Raw genomic sequence first — 23,837 nt, 5'->3', positions numbered from 1 at the left:
TATTTGAATGGTGCATATAGTATTACAAATTGTATGTCCAATTAACACATTTATTGTATTGAATTTAGTTAAATTCAACCACAATTCAAAAGACCCACGTCGTTATTTAGATAGTGCACAAGGTGTGCACAAGAAAGTAAAGAGTACGAAATTATTCCCAGTACCTACATCAAAAAGGGGACACCCTAATGATAATCAGCTGTTTTTGTCATTAAAGTGTCAATGTCAAAAAAATGTGGTTATGTTTTTATTTAATCACGCATACACTTGGTGCTGAACTAATTCATAAAAATAAGCAGTAATTACTCGTTTCTTTAGGTTTCTCAATGCCGTAATAATGGGTCAGATGTCATAACAATTCATTGATAACAAACATCACTCATTTTACGATGTTCGGACGAACAGTGATTGAGTTTTTTACGACAATCTTCGGTATGGAACTTAGGTCAATAATTAAGTAACTGTGAATTGACTAGTTTATTTCCTATTAGTGTGCCGATGACTAGCATCGGTTTACGTCGTAGTTTAGTGTATAAAGTAGCAACAAGGATGTTTTCTAACAATTTTTCGTACGAGGTGAGTGTACACATTTAAATACATTTATTTATGCAATCAAACAAGTTTTTTTCGAAGTTAAAGAAATAATATGGACCAGACATTATTCTGTATCCTTCTCTTTTCCTGTAAATTTTGACCTTCTTGGTAATTGTTTCATTTTAAAATACGTTAATTTTTAACTCTGATAGTCATTACATAAATAAATTTAATATATAAACACTGCCAAATTATTAAATTTTCATATTTAGTCATGTGAAGTACCTAACCAGTTTTTAAAACACCAACCTAACAATTATGTATGTATTGCATTGTGTTTCAGTTAATTAAACTGGAAGGTAATTGATACTGTGCTTCTGCAATTGAAATAACTTCCTTCATGCTCAACCTTACTCAATAGTTATTTTGCAATAATTTATTTCAACTATACACTCTTTACAAAATAGATGAAATTGGTCCGAATTTTTTTTATTTTATTTACAATGTCGTTTATTTCTCTGTTTCAGGATGCTGTCCATAAATTAAACTCCTTACAATCAAACAAGGCTACAATAGAACAAATACGAAAGGAAATTAAAACAGGACAAGTAAGTACTTATTTGCTATTCTGTTTGAATATCTAGAAAAAACAAACAATTTATTTCTCAGTAATATGATTGTAGCATACTATTATCTCTGTGTTAACTTATAATTATTGATTACTATGAAGATGATAATAAATATACCTACTTGGTTATACTAATTTAATAACAAAAATCTATAGCCAATAGCCATATATATATATGGCACCCGTTACACGCTCAATCTAGAATGTGATCCTTGTTCATGATCATTGATCTCAATCCAGATTGACTGTATTTGATTGACGGATCGTAAAATCTGATCAGAAAATATCTAGATTTTTAGAAATCAACGATCTCGATCCTTTGATCGAGATCCAGATTGATCGTGTAATGTAACATGCTGTCAAATTACGTCAGTCTGCGTTCGGAGCGCGATGGTATGGGACGACAACACACAGGTGTAACCATTTTTAACAGATGATCAAAACATGCCTCCTTCATCCTGTAGTAATTTGCGTAATCCTCTTCCTCTTCCGTACTATAAATTTCATCTAACAAGTTCGAATGTGTATAGATGTTCCTTTTTAGTAGCCACGGCGTAGCCAGCGTTTCCTCTTCACGCGTTTTTTCAAATAACAGGCAATAATTATTGCTGCACAAGCTTTGTTCTTATTCAGATCTATTTAGTGGTTGTGAATGCGTGTGCATTTAACAATGTCGAACAGTGGACTGATATGATCTGGATTGACCATCTAATGTCGCGACGATCCACATAAAGATTCGTCAATCCGTCACCTGACTTGGATCGTGATCTGGATTGAGCGTGTAACGGGTGCCTATAATATAATAATAGCCAATATATAATGTCTATTTTTATAGAAATGCACAAATTTGGAAGAAATGGAGAAATATTTAGCACGAACAGGAGTCCCACTTACAACATTGGACAAATTATCTGTTATACATGTTGCAGGTACTAAAGGAAAGGTAAGATTAAAAAATGTTCAAAGAATCCTATTTCAATAGAATTATATTTTATAAATATAATATTTATGAGTATGTACTTTAAAACTTTTTATGTGATAATGTTTATTTCTTAATTGTTTTTAAGTTTATAAACAATCAAAATAATCTCCTCAGATATGATTTCAGAAACTACATATAAGCAATAGAAGATTATTTTTCATTCTTATAATTGCCCATCTCTTACTATTTCTTTTTCTATTTACAAAGGGGTCAACAAGTGCAATGTGCGAATCCATCCTCCGATCGCACGGCTACCGCACAGGGTTTTATTCATCTCCACATCTCATAGCTGTAAGGGAACGGATAAGACTGGCCGGACAACCACTCTCTGAAGAACTGTTTGCACAACACTTTCATAAAGTATATGACGCTTTGCATAAGACACAGGTATGGTTAATAGAATTACAATAAGTTCTAAGTGATTGTTTATGTTCTTATTTAAAGGAATACATGTTAAGTTGTATCCAATGATATTATAAGTAAAAAGGTTTAGATTACCAACACAACATTTGATTTGATCGTCAAAAAGGTGCACTAACGCATACACAAATAGGAAAGTAAGATGGCATGATTCAACTTTTGGGAGCGAGAAAGAGACAACTGATGTAAATTGGGGCTATTTAGCCAGTTTCGACATGCTATTTCAACGTATTTATACTTTTTTACTTATAATATGTAGTATAGCTCAGTTAACAGAACGAATAGTAGGTCTATCAATATTTTAACAATTTCTTTTATTTCAGAAGTATGAGGGTGATATGCCAAAATACTTTGCTTTCCTTACAGTGATGGCTTTTAATGTGTTCATTCAAGAAAATGTAGATGTCGCTATAATTGAAGTTGGAATTGGCGGCATTGTGGACTATACAAATGTTTTAAGGTAATGCAGCAAAATAGATTTATTGAATTGTAGTTTCCTTCTCAATTCGCAGTAAAGTGCAGTTAATCGTTGACTGCTTTACTATGCCTCAAAAATTTTCTATTAAATTATGTAGGATTATGGATTGCTTAAAGTTACTCCACAATAGAAATTTAACTAAACATAATCTTAATAATCCTTGAATTCTCATTGATTTTAGAAAAGTCCCAGTAGCCGGCATAACAGCTTTAGGCCTAGATCATACGTCAATATTGGGAAACACTTTGCCGGAAATTGCTCTTGCAAAAGCCGGTATAATGAAGCCTGGCTGCATGGCGTATACTGTACAACAACCACAAGAGGCTATAGAAGTTTTGAAAAGAGTGGCTTCTGATGTTAAAGTATGTATTCATATAGCAAATCTTTTTCCTCGTAAAATTTTTCCCAAAATCTCTGTGTATGCTGCAAAGGAAATGTAGGGTTTGGCTTGGAAATGAAAATTTAAATAATAAATGTTATGTAATTTCATAAATAAACAAAAAGTTATTCTTTTCAGTGTCCCCTAACAGTTGTGCCAGAATACAACACATATACATTTCAAAATGGCCTCCGTCATTCCATACAATTAGACGCATATAGAATAAACGCGTCCTTAGCGATTCAGCTGGCCCATGCGTGGATGAGAATAGCCACAGATAATAAAAGTGAAAATACAGATAATGTAAAAACCAGTGGGTTAATAAATAAATTACCAAAGGAAACTGTTATAGGTTTAAGGGATTGTAAATGGCCAGGACGATATCATGTGGTTGAAACTGAATTTGGATGTGTGTACTTAGATGGTGCTCATACGAGGGAGTCGATGGAAATTTGTGCTAAGTGGTTTAATGAGAATTGCAGGTACAGTATATGAATATGTTATATGACCTTATTTCAAGAACAAAGTAATTTTTGGGATGTTTAATACTAGATCTTAAAATGGGCAGGGCACAATTATGTCAAATAACACTAACACTAGAATAATGGTTTTGACAAATTTATTTAAATTTTAAATCTAAAAAATAATTATTGAATAAATTTTTAAGATGAATACATCAAACCAATTTCCTTCACAAAAATATAAGTAACATGATTTTTTTAAAATATGAATTTAGAGAAAGTTTGAGTTATAAAGTTAGAGTAATGTGTCTTGGAATTGAACAAATTCGTAAGTACTAAATAGTAATATCTAAATACACTAGTAATAATAAAAATAAAAGAACTGTTGAAAAAAATATACATTTATTATGAGCTTGTAACAGTGCTGTAGATAATTAAATGTCCAATTAATTTCATAACTTTTCACTATGCTGTAGCGTTGAGCACAAAAGTATACAAAATACTATTCAACAGTCAACTGTTTATCACTAACATCCAAAAACCTGTCAACATCTGTTAACCACAATATTAATCTATCCAAATAGCCTCCATCTTGTTTATAACTTAGAAGCAAAAGTTGCATGTGTTGGAATGCCATTGGTTGCTTCAATAAGTACTCCAATCGACCATCCCTTAGCGACAATAATTTAATAAAAACAATGGCGATTAATGTCCACTGTATTGGCTTAAACATTATATTATTCGGTTGCAATTGGAATGTGTTAACAAGCAGTCTGACATCAGAGCTAATACTTAACGTCAATAACCCCAACGATCTTAATAAATCTGGTAAAACTTTATTCAAGTGTTGGCACACGATTCTTCTACGTAACGCGTTCTGTGCGTTTTTATCTACCAACGGTAGCTGAGTTACTTCCTCTTCTTCTGTAGGCTTGGCAACGTCAACATTTTCCACATCAGGTATAACAGTTTCACCAGCAAAAAATGCTTTTACTTTCAATTGCATTTTCTTGCTCTCCTCTTTCAGCATTGTGTAATCAGGCAATGGCTTCATCTCTTTTGATAATGTTTGCGCGTCGTACCGTTTGTCTTCTAATTCCAGCATGTTGAGTTTACGGCACAATGCTTGGTATTGGTCGTATGAGTTTGATTTGTAGAAGATACTTTGTGTATGATTGTTCAAGTACTCTTTTATGAATTCTCCTTTGTCCGCAACAATTTCTTTCACTTTTTCTTCTCCAAATAGGAACAACAAGGTGTCTAGTGTAAACCATTCAGCCAAACATTTCTCTACTTCAATTGTTATTGCCGCTACTGATGGTTGCTTCTTAGATAATATTTTAGAGGCAAGGGATTTTGATTTATCTTTCTTTATATCTGTATTATTATTATTTTTTGTAGGGGCCTCTAACAGGATGGGATCTATTTTTTTCTCAGGCTTTTCTATTATTTCTCCAACAATATTTAAAGGATTTGGCACAGGTTTTACTTGTTTCTTATCTGATTTTGGTTCTGCTATATTTTTTTCAGATTTTTGTGTTAAATTTTGCTCTTTATTTGAATCTTTTTGTGTTTCTACAGTTTTTGAGGAGCTAGATGAATTGGAGTTATTTTCAAGGTCTGGGTTTGGCTTAGATTTCTTTTTACTATTTTCATTCATGTCATTATAATCATTATTAGCACTACATTCTAAGTTTATGTCATTGTTTTGCATTTCACTTAGTCCAGCATGAGTGAAGTCATTAATTGAAGTGAATGATTTTAATTCCGATTTTATATCTATCCTCTCTATTTGACCTAAATCTACTTCTTGTCCTAAGCTTCCCACTGTATCTAGTGGCAATAAATGAAACTTTGGTATGTCTTCATACTCACGGAACCACAGCGGACTGGTCAGCATCTGTTTCTTTATATACATAGCAGATTTGTAACATGTGTTGCTACAGAAACTCTTACGTGTCGTTATATCGTATACCTTGTTTGTTTTCACTGAAATTCTGTACTTCTGTTTCGGTATATCTTGTTCCGTGATCGTTTTCTGACATAAAGGATAACCACAAAGACGTATAATAGATCGCTCTTCTATAATATCTTCTAAGTGCGATTGATTAATGTCCGGTAAACATTTGAGGAAATACTCCTCGCTAATGCATTTTTCTAATAAACTCTCGACAATATTCTGCGCTTTAGCGTTACATTCCCGTTTTTTAACAATCGCCTTTCGTATTTGTTCCTTGGTCATTTCTTCCATTTTTGTTGGCTTTTTCTTTGATTTATTGCCTTCCATTTCCATTTTATTTACTATTTATTTATTTTCTAATATAAATTAAAACTCATGCAAAACTTATTTTTTTTTGTACTTTTTTAATGTCAATAATGTCATACGTTCATGTAGGTGTCAATTGTGAACAGCTGACTTAACTTTTTTTAAATTATAGAAAACAGATACGAGGTTATCTGCCGTGTACTGGCGCGTATAATAATTATTAATAAATATCTTCCTACTTTTTTCCTGATATTTAATGAGAATTTTATTTCAGGTATCAAGATAAAATTTTGATATTTAGTGCCACTGGAGACCGTGATGCCGAGATTCTTTTAAAACCGCTTTCACACATGCATTTTGATATAGCATTATTCGTCATACCATCAGCATACAAACAAACCACGGATAAAAGTGATAATTACTATAAAACTGAACAAAATGAACTAATTTCCCGATGTAAAAAATATGCGGATATTTGGAATAATCTTAATCACAGTTCAAGAGAAATAAATGTATTTGAATGTGTATCAGATGCTTTGGAAAGTATTAATAAAAATAGAAATCAATCTATTTTAATAACAGGATCACTACATTTGGTTGGTGCTGCTTTATCAATAATTGATCCTAATTTGAATTATTAATAAAAAAACAAGGATAAGCTGTGATGAAATAAAATGTATATTGTAATTTGTGATTATTTTTTACCAAAATATATAAAATGTTAATTATTATGTGTTTTTTTATACTTATTTTAATTTTACTAAAATGCTGTGTGAGGACTTCGGTGCCTCCTTGTTGGGTATAGGTAGATGTATTTCACAGTTGTATCACTGAGCGATTATCTTTATGGACTACTAGCTGTTGATCTTTGTCTTTGTTTTCTGTTAGAGACTGTTCACAAATCACATTGAAGCGTGACTTGAGCCGTGTAAGCTGGGAATTTCTTTTTGACTCTATACGAATTGATGAGAAAAGTCATATAGGCTGTTTTCCAATTACAGAGCATAATGCGACTCAGTGCCGCACAATGCCGAATTATGCTGATGCTTAATTGGAACATGAAACGCACCAGCAGGTTGCGCTAAGTTCAGTGTTGAAAAAAAAAATATTCATAGAGTTAGCAATAACCTCATTAATGTGTAAATAAAGTGGTATACATAATAATTGGTTGAAAAATATTTACGGTTATTTTAAGTAATTTGGATTTTGATTATTTCATTAACATTTTTTTCAATGTTTGTACCTTCATCCATAGTTACTTATATTTATTTTTTTAACACAATTTGAATTAACTTTGATTATTTCGAAAAAACTACAATGAAACGAAAGCTTTAAAATTTTTTCCAATAATTAATAATTACTAACGATAAATCGATTGCACGCATCAATTCACGCGCATTGCTTTTTCTTTTAGTGCTCGATTGTGCGAAGGTGGTGCGAAGCGTTGCTGTAGTTGGAACATTCAAGTTAAGCATTATGCCGCATAATGCGCTCTAGTGCTGTAATTGGAAAACGGGGATAATAAAAAAACGTTACTCTTATTAATAAGCGGAAATTAGCAGATTAATGGCATACTGTATAAAATCTGGCTTTCATTAAAAATAATCATTTTCCTCCGAACACTGGCAGTACTGAGTTGCCACAGCCAGATTTGCCAATATGAAAAATAAATAAATACTGGACAGCTGATATGTGTCAAATTTAAAATGCGAGATGTCGACTAGGTGTCAACTGTCAAATGTTCAATAAATTATTGTCCTTCGGTTCGATGGATTTATTTCTAATTCACTTTCATTATTCTTATTACATTCAGTGCTCAACATTACGGATTAGATTCAGCTAGTCACTTGTTATATAACAAAATTGCGTATCGGGAATAATTTTAAATATTTATTTATTACATTTACTTTCAATTTGTGATATTTATCAGTGTGATAAGAATGTAGACATACAGCTGTTATCGTTCAATGTAGGGCAAAATATCTCCTATAAGTGAAAAGATGTATCGTTTTTAATGTTTCTGAAGTACTGTAGGAGTTGAAGGTAAGCACATTTATTTTATTAAAAACATTTCAAACCAACATAACAGTGACTTTCACTTGCAGGGCATGTGAATTTAATTTACATAAATTTAGATAAAGCACAGTTTTGTATATATATTTTAATATTTAAATTAGACGTAAAAATAAGCCAAGGAAATTAAAAAGTAATATGTACATTTCGAATTTTGTCTAAAATATATATTTTACATATATCTTATATGCCCATTAGTATGTATGTAAAAATAAGAAACTGGGAATCATTTACATATATCTAAATCCTGAAAGGACATATTATGAAAGAAAAAAATGTGGTCTTTTGTTTTGTTAACTTTTGCTTAGGTATTAAAAATTTGTCAGTTAAAATATATATTAGAAAAACACAGACTATTGCATTATTTGCTCAATTATTCACCAAAATGCAAAAATAATTAAGTTAGTATAAAAAGTTAATCAAGATTATTTATCATTAATGCAAATGAAGAATTTAATTAGTATTGTTTTTATATCTTCAAATGTAGGATTAAATAGAAAATTTTAAAAGGATTAAAATATAGGCCAAATATCATTATTGATGTGTTTGTCTCTTGCAAGTTGTTATTGATAAGTTACTTACAAGTTAAGCATGCTTATCTACACTTAGTATCAGTTTGTTTACTGATTTAAGATACATTGTATATTTGCGAGTTTCATATTATCTTGCATAGAACATAATATTTTCTATTGCATGTAATATTGTACATACTTAGAAGCAACTAGGAAGAAACTTGTAGTTTTTTGTATGAAATTTTCGAATTTATTTTATAGTTTCAAGTATTTATTTGTTACTAGCTTAGAATAAATATATGTATAAACTGACATAGAATCGGTATATGGGAACAAATTAGCCGTAAACTGTTCCGCATTAGACAAATATAGAATATACATTTAAACCAATAAAAAAGAAAGAAAAAAGAGTTAGCAACATGGCCAACTAAACACAACCAAGTTAATTATCTGACTTCAAACTGAGCGTGTTCTTACGCGTATGCCGTTTCTACCTCAGTGTATTCTAAGGTTACTAGTAGATACTCATAATAACAGATATAGTAAAAATTTAAATTTAGAGATTAAAAACATATAGACAGTTTGGAAATAAAATATTTTCACATCTATACTCGGATTTTTAATTAGATAAAGTAAACTGACAGCAGCTAATGTCACTTTGTAAAATAATGTTGCCACATTTAAAGTAATAGTGAGGAATTCAGTTCTCATTCAATCAGATGAATGAACAATGACTGTGAATAGTTCATCATTTCAAACTATAAAATAACATTATTTCTAATTATAATATATAAAGCTACATAAGATATAAGTTACTAGTAGAGTGTAATTATAATCATTTTTTTATTTTTATTGTTACGCTGTTTACGTTATTGTTTTTGTAATTTTTTCGTTAATTGTAACTAATTACGTTGTGTTTGTTGTCATTGTTGTGTTTATTTGATGTTATATTGTTACAAACTAAATATTCACTAGACGATCGATTCAATTTCATTCATTCCCGATTTTCAATCATTCACTTTGTGACAACGCTATTTTTATTTCATCAAAAACTGACAACACAGAAAACGTCAGTTTACTTTATCTAATTAAAAATCCGAGTATATGTATATGCCAATGTTGTCCAATTTGTTAACACTCTCTATATTAGTCTATGTTTAGAAATTGTATATTTAAATACTAAACAGATTAATAACACCGTTTAAACTTGAAATAGACTTGATTTCTTATCATGTTTCTATTTTTGATAAAATATGCAAGTAGACCATAGTAAAAGGAAGTAGATGTTTCCCGCGGCATCGCTATTCAGTGGCATTTTTTCGTGTTGCAACTTAAAATCTGAAGAGTTTGTTTGAACGCGCTAATCTTGGGAACTACTGGTCTGATTTGAAAAATTATTTCGGTGTTAGATAGCCCATTTATCGAGGAAGGCTATAGGCTATAAAAAAATTCTATAAAACTACACCCTTTGCCACTCTAACGTACAGCTGACGTATAATCCTCCGTGTTATGGTCAGCTAGCATTGTTTTTCTTTCAAACTCAAACTCAAAAATACTACTTAGATAATAAAAAAGAATATATATGACTAATTTGCAATTGAGAGGAAATGGCTGAAAAAACTTTTCTCCATGCGTCCAGGCTTGCACTGCGCGCCCCACCCACGTAGTCGCACTGAAGGTCGCGAGAGTTCATAGTACCTATAAGTCCTGGGATGCATTTTACAAATTTTCGATTGGGATGGACTTGGTCATGAAAATCTGTCACTGGCTCCCGGACTATTATTTACCAAACAATAATCTACAACAAATGGATTGTTTTATTCTTATGAAAATAAATTCGAAAGATTGTTTAACTAACATAATCTACGATTCGATCCATTGTTCTTATATGTTTAATGTTTATAATAACAAATTAATCTATTGATAGCATTGGTTATTGCAAGTGATAATAATAATCTAATAATTATCAAATCTTAACTGAACGAATAATTAATAACCTTCATCATGAACAAATTACGCGCATTTCTTTATCAAATTCCGCAATAGGTATGTTTTTTTTAAATAAAATATGTGGTTTCATTTCCGAAAATTGTTTGTGAAGGAAATAGATATAAAACTATAGCAATCCCTTATCAGTCCATTTATTTAATTGTGCTTTTATTTGTAATAAAAAGAGTTTTATACGTGTGGTAAAGATATTGCCTGCTTTCAGACACGGATATGGCTTTCAATTATGTACTTCATTTAGTTCTTTTAACTTTATTGTCTTTCGCGCGTGAAATTCATTCGCAGTTGTTGAAATTACACATATTGACAATATTTTTAAAGACAGGAAAAAAAATAGAAAAGAATAGAGCTATTTTAGGAGTAGTAGGGCAGAGTTATATTCTAGAAGTAAGTAGTAAGTAGACGTATAACGGAATTTTTCACGTTATCCACACATAAATTGTTTTTTAGAATTTAGCTCGGCTTTATTTCCCTCCTTTTTTCGCCAATCTTGACAATTTTCTAAAAAAATCTGTATAAAAAGTCACTGATTCAAAAAAGTTAACTTTTTTTTTAAATTTGCAAATAAAAGGCGCCAAGATGCACATGTGGATGTGGTTCGGCTATGATGTGGGTGATTTACTCTTCGCTGGGCTCACCATCAACACGAGATGGAGCTTTGCGCTCACATGGATCGTGCTTTTCTTCGTCGCGCTGCTGTTTGAGGCGTCTAAGGTAAATTAAAAATTATTTATTTAAATTGAAAAATGAAGGTAAATTAAATTAGTTAATATTTTCATTTTCATTTTTCACTAAGTTAGACTTAGACGAAGTCTTTTAAAAATTAGCAATTCTACAATAATTGAAGATTTATTATACAAAAACGATGTTTTTTTTATGTATATGGTACAATACAGAGTAAATAATATAAATGTAGGTCTTGTTGAAGTATTTATAAATATTTAAACTGCGTATGCAAAAGAGAGAGGCAGTGCACAACAATTGTTAGGAAATGCAATGATATTGCAAGATAAGGGGGCGTTGAATTTGCTGGCATTTCCATTCACTAACAAACCTATAATAACGCAAAATCCTTATTCCTATAATAATTGGATTTGATAGGAATACATATCTAAAATTAGGCTTATATTTGCGATTTAATAACTAGTTACAATTAATCACTACATAGTATAAAACAGTTGCTTTCTCTGTTCCTATATCCCTATGTATGCTTAAATTTTTAAAACTACGCAACAGATTTTGATGCTGTTTTTTTAATAGATAGAGTGATTTAAGAGGAAGGTTTATATGTATAAATAATTAGGTTTAAGGCACAGCGGGCAAAACCGCGGGCGGAAAGCTAGTTCTAGGTACTATAAAATTTTATTTTTGCTTTGGTATTTCACTTGCCACATAAACTTGTACAAAGTTGATTAATGCCGATTTAATCTCTACAGTCTACACAACCCGTGAGATATGTCACTACATTGCTCAAGTCCTAATGATATTTGCACGACTATCTTAAAAGTAGTGTAATGTTGTCAGTTTTTACATAGTTATGTTACGTAGTTTGCACTTACACTGCTAAATGTATAGAAATTAACAGCTTTAATAGGATCTCTTGTAGAGTAGAATGCATGAATGATAAAATCTTTTTTATACCCGTATTAAATACAATTTAATATCTAGTTTAAATAAAAAAATATGACCAGTATTGACCACTAAATATCCTGTGGTCCACATGCCTCTTTTCTTACTCTGTTGTCTAAATTAATTAAAAGTTAAAACAATTACAGGCTTATAAGTTTTTTTATTTTATGTTATCAACAGATTAAAAACAGTTCTTTCAAATATGTATGTCCTTTGCAGGTATATCTAGCGAGGGTGCAGCGGGAAGCACACAAGAAGCTGTTCCCTTACAGGTCGGATGAGAGGAGAAACTTGCTATGTGAACGGTAAGCATTTATACAGTTATCTATATGCAAAAGATGATAAATTTCGTACTATACGACAAAAAAAATAAACAATTTTTCGCTTTATTAAGTCATATCTTGTATATAAAATTCTCGTGTCACAATGTTAGTCTGCATACTCCTCAGAAACGGGAGGACCGATTCTCATGAAATTTTCTGTGCATATCGGGTAAGTCTGAGAATCGGCCAACATCTATTTTGCACGCCTCATAAGCGAAGCGTTGAGGTGGGTACTACTGTCACTTCGCGCAAAACATCTGATTTTTCAAACTTAAAATGTCTTTATGTATCATACATTGCACTTGTAAGATAATACATACACACACATATTAAGAAAAAACACTATTTTTAACGTTCATGATATTTTTGATGTCATTTTTGTTATTTAAACTAGTTAAAAAACAGTTTAAAAAAGTTCTGTCTTGGACGTCCGTGTGTCTGTATGTGCGGATCCTTTTTCTTGTTAACACGATAGCGACCGAAATACTTTACTAATCGAGTCTTTTTTTTTCTCTTACGCTTGAGTATGCTCAGGAATAGAACCCTTTCATTTTTCAGGGTCTGATTCGATGTGGTTTAATTGTTATTAAATAAACAAAAATAATAATTAATAAATATTTATTAAAAAAAAAATATGAGGCGTGCACTTTTGGATTTTCCAAATTATTTCATATGTACCACGGGCGAAGCCGGGGCGGACCGCTAGTATAATATATATGTACTTAGATACAAAATTGAGTACCGATTCCGAAGAAAGTTATTTATTTTTTTCAAACTCGTTACATTCGTTGTCTTTGCTTTTGATGAATTAATTATCATGAAATAAGGTTAAGTTTATTAAACTTTACAGTTTATACATATACATTTATACAAATACATATACGAGTTTGTATAGGGTGCGGTTATGTTGCAGGAAAAACCAATCGGTAGAACATCCCGCAATTTCTCAATAACCGTTCGCGTTGTAATTCTTGCTTCCTTCAAAACAACATTGATTAAAATTTCGAATTATATAGACATAATTGATGTTTTTGCATGTAGTATATATGGCAATTCCTATAATGTAATAACGTTGAGAGATTTTCTGCTCATAAATTCCATTCCTATAGTTAGTAGAATTCAGACCTTTGAAGTTTTTTTTTTTATGTAACGTCTATTTTTCGCATTGATTATTATTATAAGTATGCTAAATGCTATGTAACTAAACTTAATTACCAATGTCTTAGAAAATAAAATCGAAAGAATTTTGTCCAATGCCTACTTACTTAGAAACGCTTCATATAAAATTACGACAAATAAAATTAAGGAAATGACGTAAAACGAACGCATAAAACTATTTCGTTATTACTCCAATAAATTGATATAAATTCCATGTATTCATTGATAATGTGATTGTATGTTTCCTTTAGCATTCGCCGCGAATAAAATGTTACCGTAAGAGGTGTGACCGTGACCTGCTTTGTAACCACGACGTAAAGTAGCTTATTATTAGGTTAATGAGATGATAAGTACTACGAAGCATGTTGTATTAAGGGCCGTATCCAAAGCTTTCAGATCTACTATATAAAAATAAGTCGGGTTTTCCTTCCTGACGCTCTGGTGGCGAAACGGAGTTCGCCCGGTTTGCTAGTACCTATGTTCTAAATAAGTTATGACATAATAAGTCTGACCAAGCATGTAGTATTTAGGGCCGGTTTCCTGATGTGTTCTTTGTAGCTTATCTGACAGCAAAAATGACAAATTATGTATGAAATTAGGCTGTAATGGACATGGTTAGCAAGCGGATTCGAAACCGGACCTTAAATCGCGAAAGTTGTATAAACAGGATTAGGGGCAAAAAGCTACCTTATATTTTCAGAATGAAAGATTTAATTTAAAAATTACGGTCAATGTACCAAATTTTGCCAAAAAAAGTTTGATGTCGGTACTCGATAGTATATTATGTAGGATAAAAAATCAGAATAAATACTAAACGAAGTGATTGCTATAATAATAGCAAATTATCAAGTTTAAGTTTGTATAAAAATTGCAGGGAACAAGGTAACCCCATGGAGCCGACGACGAGCAGAAACACGAGCACGGGGCAGGTCAGCCGCTGGTCTTCATTCCAAGTGAGGTAATTATCACACTGGGAGTTGAATCAAATAAAAATAATATATGTATAAAAAATGTTTAAAGAATATAATTTTTTAAAGGATCGGTGGTATGTGTTCGTAGGTGCCCCGATTTGGCAAAGAGACGCGGGTTCAAGTCCCGCCTCGTGATTTCGTTTATTAAGCATTTGCATGCTATAAAACTATTAAAATAATATAATATGGTTGAAACATAGATATTATATAGGTCTTAATAAAATAAAATATATAAATAAAATGTTAGACTAAAGGCAACTTGCCAAACTACTTATAGTCTGAATTTTGTGTTAACAATGTATTGTATGGTTCAGTCATATGTTTTTATTATTATTTTATTTTTCGAAATAATTGCTTTTTCAGTGCGTGTAATGGATCGCTTAGTGAAATCCAAATCATAGTACTCGCATTGAGGCAATGACAGTTATCTATTCTATTTATAAATATTATGGTGCAATTTATTTATGGTGATTAATAATCGCCATCTGGCTGTTGATAACACAATTTAAATTCAAAGTACCTATTAAGGCATAAATTAAAGATCGTCAAAATGAGAAAAAAAAATTGAATCGAAAAAATTGAACGGAACCGTACGAATAATCCCTGATATTATTAGCCTTATTATGGTTATCAATTATTTTCCACGACGCTAGGCTAAAATTACTTGTTGCATTTATCTAATGTAACTTTCTTTAGATAGAAGTTCTAACCGATATTTTCCAGAAAAATTCTTCCGCAACTTCCGAATTCTCCTATAGGTTAAACTTTAAAGTAATAGCAATTTTTAAAGGTAATAAAGAAACAAAATGTAAATGTTTTCTACATTTACTTTTCACACACACATATTTACACAAGAAATATTAAGCTTGCGCCAAAATGGATGCCTCCTACATCCTTCTTGGTGTAATTTCTATAAACATAGTCAAGCATCATTCCCAAGTGACAGAAAATATTCCGCCCCTCCAGGACGCTCGTGAACTTGCATCAGACCACAGTGTTCCTGGTGCACAACATAGTGGGCTACCTGCTCATGCTTGTGGTCATGGTGTATAACGTGCATCTCATGCTCGCTGTCGTCTTTGGCATGATGCTGGGTGAGTCTTGTAGGATCTGTCTCGATTGTTACACAATAATAGATCATAAAATATTTAACTAAAATAATAATAGTTTAAAAAAACTAAAAAACACGCTTTTTATAGAAAACCGAACTAAAAAATAGAAAATTTTATCAAATTAGTGTATTGTCATCGGTCCTCAATAAATCTACAAAGTTTGAACGAAATCTGGCCGTTTAAAGTGGGTCAAAATCGCGCCCAAAGAAGTCGGTTACAAACATACAGGTGAAGCTAATATAAAGCGTGTAAAAAAGACAACAGTTTATTGAAAAGCAAAAAATTAAACATTCAGAATAACAGAACAATATGGGCAAACAGAGGCATTTGCCTCTGTTACTGTGTACTGAGTTTGAGAACACCAGTTCTCTGAACATTGCCTTGAATAAATTGTTTCAAAGTTCAGACCACTGAACTGGGCAACACCATTTCAGGTCAAAACAATAAAATAAACTAAAATTACTGCTTTTACTAGAAAAAACAAAATGGTAGATTACTTTTCTCATACACATGATTACACACCTTGATATTCTTCTATTTTGCCAGTGATTGGTAAAAAATAATATTTTTATTAAAAGAGTTAGAGTTAATTTAGTTTTATTAAAGTACAAAAATTAGATACCAAACGAGTTTTGGCATCACAAAACCTATTAATTATTATGTATTATGCATTGTATGTAATGACACAGTTGGAAATACGCCAAATGCGTTTTCTAAATAGATTATGTTGTACAATTCTAAGTCAATATTCTGAAATGCATTTATTTATACATTATTATATTATGAATTCTGTATTTGCGTTTAGAAGAATAGCGATAAAGTTATCCGTTTCTCTGTATCCTTATAACTTATGAAAGTTATAACTTAGGAACAATGATTTTGGATAAATTGTCTTTGCTTTTTCATCCAAGGCTGGATTCTTTATTACAAACTTGAAAGGAATAAAAAAGACGTGTGGCACTCGGGGACTGCCGCGGTAAAGCTATAGCATAGCTTGCCTTCAAGCCACACCTCCGAGCCCGTCGGAGTGGGGAGCGTGAGGTTTTTTCGTTACGGAATTTCTCGATTCGGTCCCCGCGCTCAAGGCCCGCGATAGAAGCTATGCAATAGCTTAAAAAAAATATGTAGTGTGTTTGTAAGTAGGACCGTGGGCGAAAAGCTAGCTTTCAATTAAAATGTATTTGAAAGTGTAATCTTATTTCAGGTTATTTCCTTTTCGGGACCAAGTTGACTCTTCTGCAGATGCAATGTTTCGGCACCAAGCGGATGGTCATTTGTACTCCGGAGTGTGATGATACAGGTAATTCATCCATACTAATATTACAAATGCGAAAGCAACTCTGTCTGTCTGTCTGTTACTCAATCACGCCTTAACTATTGAACCAATTTGCATGGGTATAGAGATATTTTGATACCCGAGAAAGGACATAGGCTACTTTTTACCCCGGGAAATAGGATAGGTTTTATCCCGGAAATCCCACGGGAACGGGAACTATGCGGGTTTTTTTTGACTGCGCGGGCGAAGCTGCGGGTGGAAAGCTAGTATGTAATTTATAAATTGCTTTACTCATAAATTTTAGAAAATGTAATTGATCAGTATTGTTGTTTCTTTCTTGCCTATAAATACTTACTTCTTGATTACAAATGACTTGAGCGTGAAAGGGACAGAGCACTACTTAAATGAATAAATGTTACATTATTTTTCTAGATCACTTGTGCTTTTATTGTATTTGGGTTGTGCGGCATTATAAATTACATATCTTTCCTAAAAATAATCATAAAATCTTTAATGTCTATGTTAAACGCGATTAGTAGTAGAAGTAATAATCTACATCTGATTATAAAATTAATCTGATTTATTGAAAACCGTTTGAGTAACGAAAATCCAGTCATTCAATCCTTTTGCATAAAATCAAGTTTCTGGGTTCGATTTCTAAGTTCTACCACAGTGCGCTTTTTCTGGGCTTTTATTGCCGAGAACAATCGTCTTATGGAGCTATTTACCATCTTCGGTGTTCCCAAGCGGATTCGTTTGACACGCCGTTTGTCCGCTATAGCGATAAAAAAAATCACTCCCAGATCGATGTAACACGGAGAAGAGTAGCTCGAGTACGAGATATCTGTTATATTGTATAGGTAACAACTAGACAGACAGACACACAGACAATCAGACCACTACAAGCCGGGTAACAATACACACAACTCCCAGATCGCTGTAACACGGAGAAGTGTAGCTGGGAGCAGTGCGAAGGCAAGCTGTGCAAGCAGTTAGACGCGCTCGAATTGCAGCAGACTGACACTGCGCTCTCTGAACCGTATCCGAACTCTTGAGTACGAGATATCAGTTAGATTGTAGGCTTTTTAGTAGTTTTTGGTCTTGTTTTTTGTTCAATCAATCTATTATGAGGGTAGTACGTAATACGCAACGTTGTGTTGTCTTTTTGTATTTTGTATGACATGTTTCTAATGTAAATATCTGTTTACGTTAGAGCCTTTAAAAGTGTTCGTAAACATCACATAGATTGAATTTAGAGAGGCCGTAGTGCTTGGTAGTTTGAGTTATGTATTTATCGCTTCAAGCTAGTTCGATCTCATATCCCGTATCGCTGTTTGCCGTAAACGAGGCCTTTCGTTACGCACTCGCCCAAAATAGTTAATTGACCATCGCGCTTTACGCTATGAGGTACTTTTGGCAATGCAGTCTTGATTGTACGTTGAATTAGTGGTTTATTTGCGGATAGATGTTGTTTTCCTCTGTATTTTCTACCCGTGTATCCGTTTTAGGAAGTAGTTTGAAAACTCAATGTATTTTTGGTAGCAAAACATATATTTATATAGCTTAACCTATTTTCCACCATAGTAAAATTTGAAAGATTTTGACTAGACTAGTAATTTATACAGTGTGCAAATTTTGTGACTGGTCCTGGAGGGAAAGTACCTACTTGAAATACTGAAAATAGCAAATTTTGCTGAAAGAATACATTCCTTTATTTTTAAAAAGAAATAGAACTGCATTCAAAGTTTTTCGAAAATTTACTTGCATCGACCGGGCCCATCGAAAATTTCCACACTGTTTACTTAATTTGTATACTTAGTTATCTACATAAACCATTGATATGACCATTAAGAATATCTTTTATTTCCAGCGGAGAGCTCAACCCCGCCGCTTCTAACGTCCACACACAGCACGGAGTCGGACATTTTCATTTGCCAAACGCGCACCTGCATACAGCCCTCACACTACTTCCCCGCGAGCACGTCCACGGAACAAAACCCCACGTGCTATTATGGCGCCAAGCGATGCCCGTCAAAAGTTGCCAGAGCGAAAAAATCACAAGCGTCAACTTCGCACTGTCACCACGAAAATGAAAAAGAAGACAGCCCTAGCGTGGAAGATGCGCAGCTTCTCAGAACTGAACGCCAGGGCTGCTGCAAAAAGAAACAAGAGACGCCGCCAGAAGAGAAATGTTGCAAGTCTAGTCAAGATACAAAAGTTATTGTTCACGAGAGAAATGATAGTGAAGACGGTTCAGAGAGTGCAGTTCTTAGAGAGGATAGTCCTCAGATCACGTGTTGCCATAATGTTAAGCCAACCGCCAGTGAGAGTCAAGAGGAAATCATGAAAGTGTGATAATTTTAACCATGAGACGGATTGTTGTATATTATATTGAATCGAATTTAGTATGTTTATTGTTAATAATAAAAAGACTTGTATGTGGACTCTATGGTCGCCCATGTGTAGTGTTAAAACCAATATTGGTGCTTAGATATATTTATTTAATTTTGTTTCACTCTTGTTTTGTGCCAAATATTTTTTATCTCTATTCGAAATACGTAATTATAGGATAGTTATTGAACAATAAATTTATTTTTTCATAAGAATTTGGGTTTTATTTTGGACACTCTTTACCAATAATAAATTTACATTGGTGTTAAAATGAGAAAAGATTTGTAATTTTTGCATATAATAGTCTAAGATCCCACAGCAAGATTAGTGCATTCATAGTTTTTTTGCTAAAACCAAAATTATATGTATATTTATAATCAGGAGAAAATTTGAGATGTTTCGGAAAACATCTCGTTCACTTGTTATTTATATGTAATTAACAGAAAAAAAAACTTTAATTTTATATATCTATACTAATATTATAAATGCGAAAGTAACTCTGTCTGTCTGTCTGTTACTCAATCACGCCTTAACTACTGAACCAATTTGTATGAAATTTGGTATAGAGATATTTTGATACCCGAGAAAAGACATAGGATAGGTTTTATCCTGGAAATCCTACGGGAACGGGTTTTTCCTTGAAAACGCGGGCGAAGCCGCGGGCGTAAAGCTAGTTATTCATAAATGTGCGTTATAAACGTATCTATAATTGGATCGAAATCATTAGCCTGTTTGCACCAGGCTGTGAAGAGGTTGCGGCCAGGTGAAAAACGGCAATCGTGATTTTTTTGAATCTTTCATAATATGACTTGCCATGATTTAGACTACATTTAATCACAAGTGAACGAAATGTTTTCCGAAAAATCGATTAGAAAAAAAAATTAATTAAAAATGCTTGCGGCCAAATTTTGACTGGCAACCTATTCTCCTAATTATAAATATACATAAAATTTTGGTTTTAGCAAAAAAAACTATGAACACACTCCTGCGGTGGGATCTCATAAGCGACTGGACCAATAACCTATTACCTAAAATTCTTATACTGCACTGTAACTAACATGGCTATTATACATTTTATAAGTTGATAGAAATACCGATAAAATATATCAGGCGACTTTACAATAACAACCATGTGACCACTATGCATATAGGCTGCGGCAAAGTTCACCTAAGTTTTCAATTCCGATAACTAAAGGCCTGCCTAGCCGAGGTTCTTTGGAGCTTGAGACAAATATCCCTGAATCGTGTAAAAAATGTCCATAGAGTATTTGTTGCGACTCAACGCCTATTGTTTGCAAACTATAATTTTTTGTTGCCTTGAATTTGAGAGCGTTCAAACCACCTAATGTAGATTGTAAATATCGTATGCGTTGTTAGGCCTATTATATTTTGTAGATTGCAGTGTGCGTTGTTAGGCCTATTTATGATAATTGTATTTTGTAGATTGCAGTGTGCGTTGTTAGGCCTATTTTATAATAGTTCTATTTTGTAATGTAGTGTGCGTTGCTATGTCTATTTATGATAGTTGTATTTTGTAGATTATAGTGTGCGTTGTTGCGCCTATTTATGATAGTTGTATTTTGTAGATTATAGTGTGCGTTGTTAGGCATATTGATGATATGTATTTCTGTATTTTTTTTTTCTGCAATTACCCTTTATTTTTGTCCCGTCCCGTCTCTCGGTATGCACCAGACTTTGGGAGGCATGACTTTGGGAGGCATGACTTTGGGAGGCATTTTTAACAGTAGAAAGACCAGGGACACTAGAAAGCTACCCCCCCCCCTGCTATTTACCCCTGAGTAATATTGTAGGCTATATTTCCATTGATTTTTATGTTTATATTTTGGGTCAAGTGGCTAGGTGTCGATTATTTAAGGTAATGTAAAAAGAAAACCAAAAAATCTTCTCAATAATATTTATTAATCATAATAGAACGTTACATAAAGTATATTAAAATAATGCTTACATAAACTTAAAACTAACTACTCGTTACAAAAATCACATCATCACGGCGGGTGCGGTCAGCTTGTGAGATTCTTAAATATGACGGATTCCCACGACGTTCTATTTTATATGACTATACAATTCAAAGGAATCAATATTAAATGCCTGCTTTTTAGAGTTAAAATATTTTATTCTACATCTTTTTTATATGCAATTCTGCATATACTAGACCAAAATATTCTTATCAACTAGTACAATTTATAAAATAAATACAAAAACGCTATCAATCGAGTAGTAAAATTGTCAAATGAACAATTAAAATACAACTTAACATATATTTTTTCTTTTCTCATATCCATATTACTGACCATCATTAAATCTACCCACATTTACAACACAGTTCAACGTCGTGGAAATCATAATGACATCGAAAGTCAACATTTCTGTAGCTTACACTATTTCCATGATATTTTTGGTTAATCTCCGATAGACATCACATAACCGCACCCTCAACTGCGAGGTTAAACAACACTAAATTAAATATGGCTTAGCTTCCAGTCACAGTAAACAAAACGCGCAGTAGCCAAACTCATACAAAACGTTCGAAACGGGTCACTCACACGAACATAAGGATCAACATAATATATCGCATAGATGTGTATGTTTGCGTGAGAGTAGTTTCGAACATTTTATTATGAGTTTCGCTACTGTTCGTATCTGTTTACTATGTTCCAGTGTTTAAGAAATGGTTTGATAATTTCTTGCGAGCGAAACTTGACTTAGGTATTTTTTATGTGTTGAATTTTAGTTGGCAGATGTTGTAAAAATGTTTTAAGTAAAAAACAATAATAAGTAATCTGTTTTGTAGTTCGACGTATTATAATTATTAAATACTTTCTATTGACCAATAAAAAGTTTAAAAACAATAAATTCAAGTTTCGCCCGTGGACAATAAATAGGAAAAAAGACATGGAATGAAAGAGGTGTTAGTAAACATTAGAAGGGGAAAAACTTTACCACAACATAAAGCTACGTGCCTATAGTATTAACAGTGCTTTACGCGATGTAGACTCTTTGCAATATAAAATTAAATTTAACAAAATTGTTTTAACCAAATGACTAAGCGACAATTAACATTTGGTAGTGGGTAAAAATATTGAGAAATTTTGAACTGCAAAAACTTAACCCTTGTAATAGAGAATGGAAAATGGGATGAAAGCCTTTTTTATTATTAAAATAATAGTATTAACACAAGCTCAACGAATTTTTAAACTAAATTTTTACACCAAATACAAGAATTATTGCAAAGATCGTGCATCAAAAACAAAAATACAGTACTATAACACAAGGGTAATTCCTTTGAAATTACAAGTCTATCGCCATTTTATAAATACAAGATATATTATTCTAAATGCACTCCAATTTACTAGGGATCGTCCATTAACCACGTAATCTTCAAAAAAGATATTACGACAGATGTTTTCTTATTTTCTGCGCAATTCTTTTGAAAATGTCTTCAAGCGTAGAGTGAACGGGTAGTTACTAGGGAAGCGCGTACCATCTTAGACCACATCTAACCTTTACATCAGGCTAGTTTAAGGCCAAGCGCTTCCCTATCTACAGCAAAAAAAAATGTGATAATTATTTATTTTTTTCTTAAAAAGGGCTTGAAAACATGATTAATGAACGACCCTTAAACGAAATAACATTCATACCCCACCAGCGTTTACGCAAAACGTAATAATATTTAAAAATTATTAAAAATTTTATAAAACTGTTACTTAGATGGCAAGTACAAACTGGTTTGATATTCTGTGGCGTCGTATATTGTATATTTTGGTTTGTAGTGGGTTTTTTTTGAGGCGGATCATTTGTATATAATACGTATTGATGAATACAAAAAGGGAATTACATTTTGTCTATGAATATAATGACATATAGGCATAACTTCTTCATCATCTTATACAGAAATACGTTCTGTTTTTGTGTTTCTCAATGTTAGCCAGAAGGACTGCTACATCTTAACGCGAACGAGAAGGATTTTAGTAAGTACTGTGTTTGATGTACACTACAAAAAAAAATCAGTTGTACGAACAAAAATAACCTTACATTTTGAAATAGCAAATTCACTGATTCTTGTCCGTATCCAAATATATTCCCCTCTTTGTTAACAAAATTATTCAATGTTAACAAAATTATTTTATTCACTATTTCAATTGCGAAGCCCTAGCCCCTAACATACTAACATAAATCAATAAAAAAAAAAAAACAACTAAATCTACTGTCCATGGCG

At 32.4% G+C, this 23,837-nt stretch overlaps 3 protein-coding genes across 3 annotated transcripts; 2 read left to right on the top strand and 1 right to left on the bottom strand.

Annotated features, from left to right (window-relative positions):
* Positions 1-220: 220 nt before the first annotated feature.
* LOC149489353 (folylpolyglutamate synthase, mitochondrial-like) lies at positions 221-6,876 on the top strand. The gene is made up of 8 exons (XM_089712432.1): positions 221-576; positions 1,062-1,142; positions 1,998-2,105; positions 2,352-2,531; positions 2,888-3,024; positions 3,224-3,404; positions 3,560-3,903; positions 6,423-6,876. The coding sequence occupies exons 1-8, from the start codon at positions 499-501 to the stop codon at positions 6,787-6,789; spliced, it is 1,476 nt and encodes a 491-aa protein (XP_089568558.1). The 5' UTR covers positions 221-498; the 3' UTR covers positions 6,790-6,876.
* Positions 4,268-6,302, bottom strand: LOC149489354 (putative RNA polymerase II subunit B1 CTD phosphatase RPAP2). Its single transcript, XM_089712419.1, has one exon. The coding sequence runs from the start codon at positions 6,173-6,175 to the stop codon at positions 4,385-4,387; it is 1,791 nt and encodes a 596-aa protein (XP_089568545.1). The 5' UTR covers positions 6,176-6,302; the 3' UTR covers positions 4,268-4,384.
* A 1,018-nt stretch (positions 6,877-7,894) lies between the features above and the next one.
* Positions 7,895-19,815, top strand: LOC149489352 (uncharacterized). The gene is made up of 7 exons (XM_089712408.1): positions 7,895-8,191; positions 11,312-11,454; positions 12,589-12,674; positions 14,725-14,808; positions 15,788-15,915; positions 17,138-17,233; positions 19,080-19,815. Exons 2-7 carry the CDS (start codon positions 11,320-11,322, stop codon positions 19,562-19,564), a joined length of 1,014 nt encoding a protein of 337 aa, XP_089568534.1. The 5' UTR covers positions 7,895-8,191; positions 11,312-11,319; the 3' UTR covers positions 19,565-19,815.
* Positions 19,816-23,837: the final 4,022 nt, after the last annotated feature.

Source organism: Colias philodice, chromosome 3 (genome assembly GCF_061535455.1).
Source record: "Colias philodice isolate Cphi_HAF_F1 chromosome 3, ilColPhil1 Martin Lab GWU primary, whole genome shotgun sequence".
Classification (NCBI taxonomy): Eukaryota; Metazoa; Arthropoda; class Insecta; order Lepidoptera; family Pieridae; genus Colias; species Colias philodice.
This window is presented reverse-complemented; position numbering and strand designations above follow the sequence as displayed.